Raw genomic sequence first — 13980 nt, 5'->3', positions numbered from 1 at the left:
TATAACCTCAGATGGTTTTTGGGATTACTTTTAAAATGACTTTTGACATTTAACTTTTCTAAAAAATCAAAAAGATGTTTGGAAGATATAAAAGTTCTTTTCAAAATAACTTTTGTAAAGAAGAAAAATGTGGGTTTTTAAAAGTCAAGAAAGTGCGATTTTTTGTGACTTTTAGCATTTTAAAGCTAAAATACACTAAAAAATCAAGAAATGCAACCTAAACACTTAAAAAAAACAATTTTTGGCTTTTACCTCATCGATTTTACCTCCCGAGAAGCTAAACTCAAAAAAAACTTTTAAACTAAAAAGTAATTACAAACATCCTCTTAGTGTTTTTTTTGTGCTATTTACACTACCGAATATTATATTTATGTGGGCATTGTCGGAGTCCTTGTAAAATTTATTTTAGTGTTTTTTTTGTGCTATATAATTTTTAGAATTTTGTTTCCACTGAAATAAAAGCGTGTATTTGTGTGGTACAATGTCGGAGTCCTTGTAAAATTTCTTGAATTGCGGTTCTCATTGCAGCCAAACATACCTCATCGACTTTCAATAGTCGACACTTCACAATACAAACACAATTACTGAATAGGTATCCTTCAATATTTAGACCCTAAGTCTAATTTTTCAAACCTTGAAACCCTAGATTCTATTTCCACCATGGGATTATACTTTAGTAACTGAAATGGCTTCATTTTGGACTCTGCAATTGCATCCTACTTCGATTCCGGTATGTATATTCTACAAAAACTCAATCTTGTTCTATGTGGGCATTGTCGATTTTCGTCGAATAAGTTAACGAACGAGCTTATTCTCATGTGGGTTCTTGCGATATCGATAAGTGAGTCGATGTTTCATGCTATTAGGCTGCTTTTTTGTTTATATTTGTGTAAAATTTGAGTATCATCATTTGTGCAATTGCTTTTGGACTGGATATTCTTCATTTTGGACTCTGCTTTTTTTTTTCTCCTTTAATACAAGCAAATTATTGAACAATGTAAACTCCATTTTTAATTCTTCCAATTATTGTGTTCTTGAAGCATCAAGTTTCAACATATGCATTTGAAGTTAGACCACAACTAGGGTTCACCAAAAGGTACCGAATTTTGAAAGGGAATAACAAACGTAAAGATTTCTTTCTTAAAGCCTCATCCAGTGAAGATAATCAAATCAAAGACGAAACAATCATCAGCAAAACAAAAAACAATGCCACACGGGTCCTTCAAAACCAAGTTTCAAGACTACAAGAAACAGTCATATCTCTCCCTCCCATTATTTTTTCGGTATGTTCTTCAAATCTATTCACATTTTTAACTATATTAAACTTATGTTATTGAACTTAAGTTATCTTCCTCTACTATTTGATAATCAATATTCTCTTTCACTTTTTTTTACAGATAAAAAGCTCTCCTCATTCCAAATTTGCATTAGGGTTTTGTATAGCAGCAACTGTATTGATTGTTGCAGTGAGAGCTTATGTGGCAAGAAAGCAAAAGTACCAACGCCAGGGATCAGTTGCTGATCTTGTCAGACGTGGCCAACTAAATTCTGATAGAAGAGGCATGTATGACTCCAACCCCTTTCTTCATTTTCTATTATTTGCTATAAACTTGTCTATAATACATTACAAAATGTCCAAAATACCCTTTAGTACCAAAAGATAGTGAAAATTTGTGGTTTAAGAACATTAGCAAAGCAATAGTTGTTTGTGATACTTCAAATGGATGATAAGTAATTCATGATCTGAAAACTTGCCAAATGATCGAATGTTGCGAGTTTCTTGAGAGTCCATACTCCATAGATGGAATTTCTGCAATTTTCTTGAAACAAGAGTATTTATTATATACTGTTATAAAAACTGTTATATGAAGTTTAGCTTGTACATATGGGATAAGGTCACTTATAGTAACATACTTTTTTTTGTACAATTAATAAAGAAATCATTTTTGTACTATTTTATGGTAAAAAATTCATTACATTAATAAAGGATCTCATTTTTTGAGATTGTAGGTATTATCAAGCTAACTGTAATTTTGTTTTATTAAACTAACAAGCCTGGATTCTGGTCTTTCAAGTCCCTTTTTATATATTTTGATGAGGTGTACAAGTGTATGCCACATGGACGCCATGTCAGCATTTTAACCAGTCAAGTTTTTACCAAGTGACCTAGATCGAATGGTCTTTGAATCTATAGTGGTTCATGAGGTGTACATGTGGATGCCATCTCAGCACCTTCATTGATGGACAAAATAAAAAAAGTACATATCTATAATCTATTTACTGACATTAACAAATCCTGTGTGTGTGTCTTTTTACAGATCAAAGACACCCATGTATGATGATCCATTTAACAACCCGTTAGTAAAAATTAGCAAGAACAATTCATCAGTGGAAATGTGTGGAAAAGTTTACCGTTTAGCCCCTGTGACTTTGACACGAGAAGAACAAAACATACATCAAAAAAGGAGGTCAAGAGCGTATCAATGGAAAAGGCCAACAATATTCCTTAAAGAAGGGGACCCGGTGCCTGCTGACGTGGACCCTGATACAGTTAGATGGATTCCTGCAAATCATCCTTTTGCAACAACTATTAGTGACATTACTGAAGATTTGGCTCAAAATAATGTTTATCAAAAACATGGGGTCCCATTTCGTATTCAGGCTGAACATGAGGCGTTGCAGAAAAAACTTGAAGCTTTGCAAGGTGTAAGTGTTTCTTTACCTTTGACATCATACAACAGGTTGTACAGTGTTTTACCTTTGACCTGACTGGGTGGCTTATGTCAATCAGACAAAAATTGCAGCTTTTTGTCCCACCCAAAAAGGGTACTTTTTTTTTTATTTACCAATCTATGCAACAATGTTTTACCCTTTTTACCAATTTGTGGAACAAATGTTTTATTTTATTTTAGAGTAAATTACACGAATGGTCCCTATGGTTTGGGGTAATTTGCACGTTTGGTCCCTAACTTATTTTTTTAACTCGGAAAGTCCCTACTGTTTGTTTTTGTTACGTGTTTGGTCCCTGTCTTATCTAAAAAGACTATTATTTAAATAGGGAAAAATGATGGGGTAGGTAAGGTAAGGTAAGGTGAGGGGGGTGGGGTTGGGGGTGTGTTTATTTAAATAAATTAAAAAATCAAGGGCAAAATAGTTTTTTAGGTAAGACAGGGACCAAGAGCGTAACAAAAACAAATAGTAGGGACCTTCCGAGTTAAAAAAAATAAGTTAGGGACCAAACGCGCAAATTACCTTAAACCGTAGGGACCATTCGTGTAATTTACTCTTTATTTTATTTTTTACCAATTTATGCAAAACTATGTGTTAGCTGGCTAAATATGTTAAGGGTAAAATAGATATTGGGTCATAAAATGAAACGTTGCATTCTTCTTATAAAGAAACGTGTTCCTGATAAATTGGGATAAAGATGAAAATCTGTTGCATAAATACACATTTGATCCTATTTTTATTATTAGTATTATTATAGTGCAGGGTTAAATGCAAGAAATAGAATTGTACTTTTACTATATGTCCTTTGCACACTGTATTTTCAAAAAGATACAAAACAAGTTTCGTTGCTATAATAAGAAAAAAAATTGAAAGCAGAATGCTTTAATTGAGTAGATTTTCCGAAAGTACAATGCCTTAATAAGAAAAATAAAATTAAAATTACAATGCTGTAGAAGAAAGAAATGGAAAATTGAAAGTAGGATGTTACAACTTATACTCCCTCTGTCCCATATTTATTGTCTACTTTTGACTTTTGAAATCTTTATTCTTCAGCTTTGACCTTAAATATATTTATTTGTGTTATAAATTACATGATGAAACTTATAACAATGCAAAGACATTTAAAGCACAATCCATTCATATATTTTGCATGAAGTATTATTTATCAAAAACAAAAATATTTAAGGTCAAAGTTGAAGAATAAAGACTTCAAAAGTCAAAAGTGGACAATAAATATGGGACAAAGGTAGTAATACACAAGTAAGTGAAAGTACATTGCTATTTCATGCATTTAACTAAATTGTTTTTTAAGATAATGCATATAGCATACTCTAAATTGTTACTTTATGGTTGAATAAATTTATACGAAATTTAATTATAGAATCTTTAGAGTTTAGTTTTTGCTATATAAAGAAAATGTCATGACTTGTCGTATGCGACTATCAAAGTGACATAAATAATACACAATTTGGTAATTATCGTTTGATGTATAAATATTATGTATTTGCAGGATCAAAAGTTCAACAATTTGGTAATTGATCCGGGAACTGCTAGAAATTTTGAGAGACCATTTAAATCCAATATGAAGTTAGACGATCAGCAGCAGCAGGGGGAACACAACTCTGCAAATGGTCAAACAGGTTTGCGGCCAGAAAGTCAACCCAATTCAGCTTCTGAAGAGAAACAGACACAATGAAAACAACTCATCTTTGTACAATGTTGTCTTGTCCTTACATCAAATATGTTTTGTCTTACTTTATATTAACAGGTGTATAGTTTTTTGAGCTGTTTTGGATTTGTTGATTTGACTTTACTGTTGTTGACAGTTGACTTGTCAAAATCATATGTTGAAAATGGTGGATTGTTTTTTGATAGTAGGGGTTGATGACTTATTTATACTGTGAGATAGTTATATCAATTTATAACAATATGAATGGTGAAGACCTTTGGCATAAGAAAATGAGAACCTTTGATAACATAACATTTTTGGTCCCAAGGTTTAACTAATATTTTAGTTTTGGTCCATAAAAGAATCGGGGTGCAATTCTGGTCACTCAGTTCCATGTAAAATAACGGAGTTCACTCTTTGGCACAAATTATCCTTCTTTTGTGATTGATAACCTGGTTTCCAGGACTCCTAACTCACCACTCTGGCAATCGCATGTTTTTTTTTTTTTTTTTTTCATTGGCAGCTTTGTTATAACTCCAACAACATTCTTTTATCATCCAAATGTATTTTCCTATATTTCTATAATGATATTTAATGCTCATTTTTATAATGTTGGAGTAATCCAGAAGTTTCAATGAGTTGGAGTTGTCTTAATTTTATTTTTGGTCTTTATATTTTTCCCTGTTTTTTGGTAGAGATAAACTCAAAAGTTTGCTGCGTTTTTTATGCTTTCCTTCCAATATAGTAAGTAAATAATTAAAAAGCCCATGTGAAATTGGACAATGAAATACATTGCACTTTTTCCATTCATAGTTTTCCTCTGTTATACTTATTCCCCTGTTTATGTGTGTTCTCATCAAAACAAACAAACTCCTTCATACAACCATGTTGTCTTTGTTAGTTAATTACTAAGCTTAAACATTGCAATAAGTGAACTTTTGCATCATATGATTATTATGTGATTAGTGTATGCTAAAGAGGATATATGATAATACATGCATACTCTTTAAGTATTTAAAGGGATTCTTTATGTTGTAAAATTATGGTTGATGGAGCCTGATGGATCTCCCCTAGCTGCATAATCATACTCAACAATGGCATCTCACCCTCAAAGCTGCACCCTACTTTTTTTTTTTGAGAATTTCTTAGTCTTATAATGCTTATAGAGTAGGTCATGCAATCGGTACTCTATTTAGTCTTCAAGTATGATCATACTGTATTACCAATTTCAACAGTATTCTTTTATTGCTTCTGTAGCAGTGTAAATGGAGGAAAATGGTTTGACAAATACATAAGAAAATTACAATTGGGTCATAAAATTTGTAGCATCGAATTCTTTGGCAACTCCCTTGGTTTTTGTTTGATTACTTCAATTCTGTACTATTTATTTCCATAATTCTGAAACAGCACAATCAAACCATTCTCCGCACCAGAATCTGATATCATCACAAACAAATGAAAGAAAATGATAAAACCAAACAGCCAAACAGCTTTTGGGATGGGAGCAAAATTTCAAATGTAATGAAGAAAGAGACCAATGGTACCAAATTTTAAGAGGGATAGGAACTTTTCATGCATGGTCAATTAGCAACTGCCCATTTCTTCAAATGCATTCTTGCTCTTTGTTCCTGAAAGTTTTGTAACACATACTTACTCTGATATAGAGGTATTGATTTTGAATATTTTTTTATAAAGTCAGGTGTAGCTTACCTCCTTTTCCCAATCACAACGACTTGTAATGATAGCCAATATGACTGTTTGAACCGCAGTTCCTCCGAAGATCATTCCAGCCCAAATACCCTAAGCAATACACTTCTTAAATCTTTCATAAACACAAAGAAAAGATGGACAATATTTGACATACATTAGATTGTCATGCAAACAATTGCCAATGTAACAAAAATTGCAATTTTCTGTCTCACCCTGGGAAACCCTAAACTCGCTCTTGATCTCTTTATGATGATCAAGACATGATGCCCTTCTCATCCTCATTATTGAAAATAGCCATAAAAAGTTTGTCCAATATAGTCAAGTGTAATAAAGATAACCTAAATAAAACAAAATGTCAAATGTCTACATACCATCACGCCAAGATGGAAAAACCACCCCATGGCAACTCCCATGGGGACACCTATCAAGTAGTAGCAACCTAAGTTTATGTATGCTACATATGCCTGCCATCCGGAACCAACCGCAACACCTATCAGATCAAATGGTTTGAGTATTAATGAATGTAGTGGTTCTCAAAGTAGGGTAATATATATAGATTCAAAATGAGGATGGGTTCACCTGAAAGAACGGGTTGAATGCTATTGAGGAGAATGGTGAAGGCCAATAGAACTGAAAGTTTACTTACGGCATGCAAGACAGGTTCACTGGTGGTGAATATTAATGCTAGCTCATTGTGGAATAACATGATCAAGATCCAGAAGAAGACACCTATCACTGCAGATGTTGTAACGGAAACTATGGTAGCAAATCTAGCACCTTTCCCGTTTCCTGCTCCTAACTCGTTTGCAACCCTTACTCTGAATCACGTGATCACAAATTAATAAAGTATTACATGTCAAGAATTAATCTTTAAAGTTCCTTTACAAACACAAATTTCGTTTTTACTGGATATATATTTGTCATCTGTTAAGGAATCGATTCAATAAGCTCCGGGGTTTATTTAAATTCCCTCCCAGAAGAAACTTGGGTCTTCTATTTGCTTGTGAATAGATGGGCAGGTTCCTTTTGTCAGAAGATATTTTTAGGAGAAAGTTTCCCTTGCAAATTCATTTTTCTGCAACGCGAATATATGTTTTGAATGAGTATATATATTAAGATTTAAGAAACCTACCCTGTTCCAGCAAAGAATCCAAGAGGGATCATGAGTTCAAACCATTGATAGACATGCTACAGAAAAAAAATGAATATAGATATTATATATTGGTCATGATCAAAAGAGGTAGTAACAATTAAAACTTTAGTATTGTTCAATAATTTTACAAGATTCTCATTAATACATACATCTATTATCCGTTTCTATATTGAAGCGCACACAATTATACGTACATATACAAACACCTTAGCTAGCTAGCTTAATTTACAACCTTTTTTTTATTATTTTTTTAATTTTAACTATTTCTGTTAATTAACTATTTACGTACCCATTAACTAAAAATATAATATATTTTCTTACAAAATATATTAATGGGACAACATTATGGCTTTTAAAACTAGAACTCCAAAACTATTATTCAACATTATTCGCATCATAAATTATACAATTAATTAAATTTGACCATACTTTTAATTCCTTCGAATAAAGCGGTAACATTATTGTGTGGCTCCTTTAGAAATGACTCGGAATATATATATATATATATATATATATATATATATATATATATATATATGGGAAAAAAGAATATACATTATAGCCCCACCTAAGCTTAGGTACTAAACCTCTTGAAAATACATTGTTTTACTATATAAAGATTACGGTTAATGGATTCACGATTAATACTTCAAAATGTAAATTCAAGATCGACACAATAGGGTTTAGGGTTTAGGGTTTAGATTTAGGGTTTAGGGTTTAGGTTTAGGTTTAGGGTTTAGGGTTTAGGGTTTAGATTTAGGGTTTAGTGTTTAGGTTTAGGGTTCAGGGTTTAGGGTTTAGGGTTTCGATTTAGGGTTTAGGGTTTAGGTTTAGTAATGTTCACTTGGGTGAAGTAATAAACGATAATTGAGGAAAGAAAACAGAGATGGTAAAACGATAATGAAAGAAAGAAATGTTGTGGAGGACGATATATGTACCAAGTGAAACCAAACCGGGTATATTTAGCATGTTAAAACGACATATTTTAGAAGTTTAGTACCTAAGCTTAGGTGGGACTGTAATGTATATTCCCTATCCCCTATATATATATATATATATATATATATATATATATATATATATATATATATATATATATATATATATTCTATCTTCAACTAACAGTTTTTGTGGGTCAATTTAGTTATTATTATATTTTATATTTTTCCAAAAAGAAACACTTTAAAAATAAAAAATATATAAGCAAAGGCAACGGCCTAATGATAAAAATTGCAATATTTTGATTCTCCCAACTCGCAAGCAGTTTGGATCGCAAAAGGCAAGATGCCAATTCTGTTTTTGTATTTTAACATAAGAAAATAAAGAAATATATAATTAATACCAAGAACAAAAAGAGACAACCACATGTAAAAACATGAATAAAGAAATGTGGACCACAACAATTATATATCAGATTATATTATATTATTACCATATTGACAAAGCATCCACAGCAATCTTTGCGTCCTCCAAGTTGCCTGTAATCACGATCAAAATCCTGTAGTACCAGTTTTCCAAACTGCAATTTCCAAAAAAAGACATTCGTGTGAAATAAATGAAGTCTTTATAGCATAATCAACAGAAAAACATATGTTAATTAATTACCACAACATGACGCCGGAAGCAGCGGAGAGTTTGAAAAACGACCATAATCCATTAAACGCTTCCATGGAAAACCCACCCCAAGTTTCCTGGCAACCACCGAACACAGAGTAACAGAACATCCCCAAAACAATCAGCCACCACAAGAAATTAAGCATAACCACCGTCCAAAACAGCCCCAGCTGAAATCTATACACAACCAGCCAACTCAACGCCGAATGAAGCACCAGTGTCCCCATTGATACATACGCAATGACATGCGTCTTAAGCTGACACTGAAGAAACCTTTGTAGTGTGAACTGAAAGCAAAGGCTGAAATGGAGTGGTATCAAACTCATGCACATCCTACCGGAGAGCTCAGATATGTCGTCCGGTTGTCCCATGAGTTTCAGCACCGGTGAAGCGAAGATGTATAATGGGAGAAGGAGTATACAACATATGAAAAGTACGATCCATGAGCGTTGTAGATACACTCCCAACATTCGATAGTTTTTGGCTCCATATGCTTGGCCACATAAAGTCTCTAACGCACTCGCCATACCCAACTGGAAATTAAACCACATGAAAACATATTTAGAATCAGAGAAATCAACTGAACTTGTTTGGGTCATAATAAGTTGTGTACATACCAAGAGGCCGATGTCAAAGCCGACGATAACATTGGTGGCAATGGAGACGGCGGCGAGCTCCAGATCGCCAAGATGGCCGGCGAAGGCTTGGGTGATGACCAGCATGGCGTAGGCGGATATACGGCTGAAGATGGTGGGGCCGACTATGTGCCATAGCTTTTTGGATTCGATGAAGAACCGTTGTTGGAACGAGAGTTCGAGGTCCGGGTCAGGGGTTTTTGAATCCGAGTCGATGTTTGGTGGCGAAGTTTCCAACAAGGGTACCAGTGTTGGTGGCTTGATGCGACCACCGGTGCCATTGCCGGCTGCCATCTTTCTCGATTTATTTTTTCCTTTTCTGATGTATTCCTGTGATTCCTGCTCTAAAAGTGTAGAAAGAAAGAGAATCTGTGTTCGAGGAAGCGAGATATGCGTAGTTATAGCCTTATAGAAGTTCGAGTGGTGGACTAGGGCATTTGAATCATATCCCTCTTTTAGTAAAAAAGGCATCCTCCAAATATTGTCAACATGCTGTTGAGAGATTCGAGTTGCCGTTTCGATCAAAATAGCAAAGTGCGCATATGTTGTTTTTTATTCCATTTGGTGTTGTATGGGTGACGAGTTAAACACTTAAATGGGGGTGAAGATGTACGTCCATATATTAGTTGTTTTTGCACATTGTTTCTTTTATAAGATAATAAACCAAAAGTGACACTACAATAATACTGAGTTTTAGTGGCAAGGTCTTTAGTGACGACACTTTTAGTTGTTAGGTATAGAAGAAAACAATAAACGAAAACAGATATGAGAAATAAGAGAGATCAGAAATGAAATCAAAGTACACAAAACACAAAGATTTAAGTGGTTCACACTATCTTGCGATAGGCTACGTCCATTGTCGACCCAGAGAGAGATTTTATTCCACACACTTTTCAGCTATAATGTTACAGATACGGCCGTTTGTAAATATATAAACGAGAAAATCTGACCTAAACCTAAAAGGCCAAGCCCGACTGAAAAAACACAAAAAAGGTCAAAAACATTTACAGTCTTTAAAATTCACGATCTGATGATAAGTCTCCAGATCTAACAATCTCCCACTTGGAGGCTTGATCATTCAGCTGCCAAGCAAGTCTGTATCTTCTCTCTCTCTCTCTCTCTCTCTCTCTCTCTCTCTCTCTCTCTCTGTCACTCACTCACTCTCTCTGTCACTCACTCACTCACTCACTCACTCTCTCTCTCTCTCTCTCTCTCTCTCTCTCTCTCTCTCTCTTGTCCCTGCCTCATCTTCAAGTTCCTGAAAGCCCAGTGAAGCCATGCACAACTCTAACTTATCAGTTGGTACCACTTTAGTAAACATAATAGCTGGATTCTTCGTACCAAGGATTTTCTCAGATTTAGTGTACCATTAGTTATCAGTTCTCGTATGAAATGATATCGCGTCTTTATGTGTTTCGTTCGGCTGTGAAACACCGGATTTTTCACGATATGCACTGCACTTTGATTGTCACAGTGAAGAACACAATCTTCTTGTTTTTGTAACACCCTGAATCATGGATGTGACTGGAGAGTTATAATGCACATTGTAGGACCTACTCGACGAGTTGGTTGGTACCAACTCGTCGTGTAGGAGCTGAGCTGGCCGCGCGTGTTTTGAAGCCTACTCGTCGAGTCGAGGAGCTGGACTCGACGAGTTAAGTATGTATTGAGAAAACCCTAATTTTAGGGCTTGCACCCTATTTAAAGGCCCTTAAGCCCTCATTTCCGCCTCCCTAACCATTTAGACACACTGAGAGAAACCCTAGACGAGCTGTAGTCGTTGTGAGAGAGAGAAAGGCTAAAGATCTTGTGTTCAAGTGCATTCTTAGAAGGGGAATGAAGAGCAAGAAGGTTTGGAACGAGAAGAAGCTTTGGGTCCAGTGTTCTTTCGGTGCTAGCTGTCAATTGGAGGTAAAAAGCTATCTCCTTGATCATTCCTTTTGTTAGATGTCTTTCTAAAGAGTTTTAGGGCTTTATCCCATCAATCTTTTGGTTTGGAGTTGTTGAGCTGGTCATGGGAGTGGAGACTATAGATCTGAGCTATATGAGTCCCTATGAGCCCAAAGATTCGAGCTTTATTAAGCTTTGGGAAAGTCTTCAAGCATAAAGACCTTTATGGAGCGTGTTTTGGCATTTTGATCCCTATATGCCATGCATGAACGTAAGGCTTGCAGCTTTACGTGATGATTCAGCGTTAGGAGGCTAGATCCAGAGTATGAGACCTTATTTCTGTCTAAAATCGTCTGAATGGGAAAATAGACTTAAGGGACTCGACGAGTTGATGAGACAACTCGACGAGTCGGTTAGGGTTACCCCGATGGTTTAAACGCATTGCTGAATCGGCGAGCTGATGAGACAACTCGACAAGTTGAAAGGGTTTTACCCGACTTTGGATTCAGAGTGGACTCGACGAGTTGATGGGACAACTCGACGAGTAGGTGGGGTTTTCTTGGTCTTCTGGACACTGTATGGACTCGACGGGTTGGTTAGCAACTCGGCGAGTTGACTCGGGTTTCACGATGTACTTAGTTCTGCGATACACGGCGAGTTCATGAGCTATACTCGGCGAGTCGGGTCAACATGGGCTGTTGACTCGAGTGTTGACTTTTGTTGACTTTAGGGTTTGGTCAAGACAGGGATTATGGGGACCATGGAGGGGTAAAATGGTCTTTTACCCATCCAAAGAGTTAGAGAGAGAAAATAGCTTGGTTTATTTAGAATTATGATTGAAGTGCTAATTTGAGATAATTATCGTATATGATAGGCGGAGGCTAGATCGGTGATTCGTATACGAGGTTTTTTGCTTGCTTGCGAGGCGAGTCTTCTCACTATACTTACCTAGAGTGGTAATCTTTGTGTGACCGGAGGGTCTTATGTGCTTATATTAAGTATTGTGATATCCTGCATTATGTCTTTGTGATTTATGCTGTGTATTATTCTGAGCTTACTGAGTTAGGACCGGAGGGTCCACCCGAGTTGTGGGACCGGAGGGTTCCACTAAGACACATTGACCGGAGGGTCTTATTCGAGTATAGCCATGAGAGGCTAATGAGATGTGTGTGGTATTTTGGGGAACTCACTAAGCTTCGTGGTTACCGTGTTATGTGATATGTGTTTCAGGTACTTCTCAGGATCGTGGGAAGGTGCCGACTTGATTGTACACACGAAATGGAGTTATGTTTTTGAGGATCCTGGATTTTATTCGAGCAATTATGAATATGTGTTTTCGATAATTTGACAATTGGGTATTTTGTGAAATGTGTTGATGAGATTTATGTGATTTTAAAATGAAAAAATTTGTTTGAAAATTTACGGTGTTACAAGTTGGTATCAGAGCCTTGGTGTCACAACTAGGAATTTTGGTGCCTTGTAACTACAACACTTATAACAACTATGAATCAATAACATGAAAGCATGCATGATGCTTATTCCATAACAACAAAACTTCATCAAATACTTCATTCTAGCACTACAAATGGTCAACAAAGAATTGGAAACCCTTGAAATCCCGGTTTAAGTCCATTTTGGATTAGGATTCCCTTATTGGGCCTAATGGACTAATAAGTTTCCAATTTGTCTATCTTGAACCTAGAACTCTCAAATGGGCCCTAATTGGACCTATATACATGAAACTTAATATTTTTGGGCCTTATGAACCCAAAATAAATTAGGTTAACTTTAATGGGCCTTAATGGGTCACAACCAATTTAATTTAGCCCTAATGAATCATAAAAATTATACCTTGATTTATTTTGGACCAAAAATCATCTAATAAGTTATGATATGGGCTTAAGCATACAAGGCCCAATCATTTTCTTTCTTCCCCTCTCCATTCTCGCCCCAAGCCCACAAAGAAAGAGAAGTTGACTTTTGGTAGCCACCTCACCATTATCTCTTGGATTCCCATGCTAAGTCTCATATCTCCATGCAACAATCCCGTCACCACTCTCTTCTTCTCTCTCTTTTCTTCTCTCGGCCGAACACAACACACACACCTCACCAAAAACTCTCTCTAAACCACTCTCAAGATCATCTTCTTCTCCTTTGAAGATCTCGAAAATTTGGCTTGAAATCTAAGGATTTTCTTCAAGTAATTCATCATCTAAGGTAAGTTGATGACTAATTCATGATCTAGCTACTTCATTTCATCAAAATCTCTTCTAAATCTAATCAAACTTGTGATCTTGCACCTTAGAAACATCTAAGTTCGAGATTTTCCAAGAAAGCTTCTAGGATCGAAATTTTCTTCACTCCTCTCTTCAAAAACCGAAACCACAACTCAAGGTGAGCTTCATACCCCTCTCTTTTCGGTTTTCATATGTTTTATGGGGGAGAATACAAGAAAATGTGTAGATCTATGTGTATGTGTATGCTATATGTGATTTTATGCATGTTTGTGTGCGATTTTATGTGTTTTTGTGATGAATATGCAACCAAAAAGGAGTGTAACTCGAGATCTAGGACATGAG

At 35.5% G+C, this 13980-nt stretch overlaps 1 protein-coding gene and 1 pseudogene across 2 annotated transcripts; one reads left to right on the top strand and one right to left on the bottom strand.

The window, feature by feature from the left end:
- The first annotated feature begins 477 nt into the window (after nt 1–477).
- MCD1 (multiple chloroplast division site 1) lies at nt 478–4622 on the top strand. The gene is made up of 5 exons (XM_079077684.1): nt 478–730; nt 1041–1283; nt 1398–1564; nt 2319–2706; nt 4241–4622. Exons 1-5 carry the CDS (start codon nt 686–688, stop codon nt 4424–4426), a joined length of 1029 nt encoding a protein of 342 aa, XP_078933810.1. The 5' UTR covers nt 478–685; the 3' UTR covers nt 4427–4622.
- A 994-nt stretch (nt 4623–5616) lies between these two features.
- LOC145158834 (protein DETOXIFICATION 27-like) lies at nt 5617–10069 on the bottom strand (annotated as a pseudogene). The gene is made up of 9 exons (XR_013737305.1): nt 9494–10069; nt 8868–9409; nt 8695–8781; nt 7242–7297; nt 6689–6927; nt 6481–6599; nt 6110–6199; nt 5944–6027; nt 5617–5835 (listed from the first exon to the last, which is right to left on the bottom strand). The product of XR_013737305.1 is annotated as a protein DETOXIFICATION 27-like (transcript).
- Nucleotides 10070–13980: the final 3911 nt, after the last annotated feature.

This window comes from Lactuca virosa, chromosome 2, assembly GCF_052849685.1.
Source record: "Lactuca virosa cultivar CGN04683 chromosome 2, Lactuca_virosa_CGN04683_v6, whole genome shotgun sequence".
NCBI lineage: Eukaryota > Viridiplantae > Streptophyta > Magnoliopsida > Asterales > Asteraceae > Lactuca > Lactuca virosa.
This window is presented reverse-complemented; position numbering and strand designations above follow the sequence as displayed.

Excerpts from the sequence above, each read along its gene's own strand:
- MCD1 (XM_079077684.1), top strand. The coding sequence starts at position 686 with ATGGCTTCATTTTGGACTCTGCAATTGCATCCTACTTCGATTCCG. Across the intron at positions 731-1,040 it reads TGCATCCTACTTCGATTCCG|CATCAAGTTTCAACATATGC; the intron begins GTATGTATATTC and ends GTGTTCTTGAAG. Across the intron at positions 1,565-2,318 it reads AATTCTGATAGAAGAGGCAT|ATCAAAGACACCCATGTATG; the intron begins GTATGACTCCAA and ends GTCTTTTTACAG.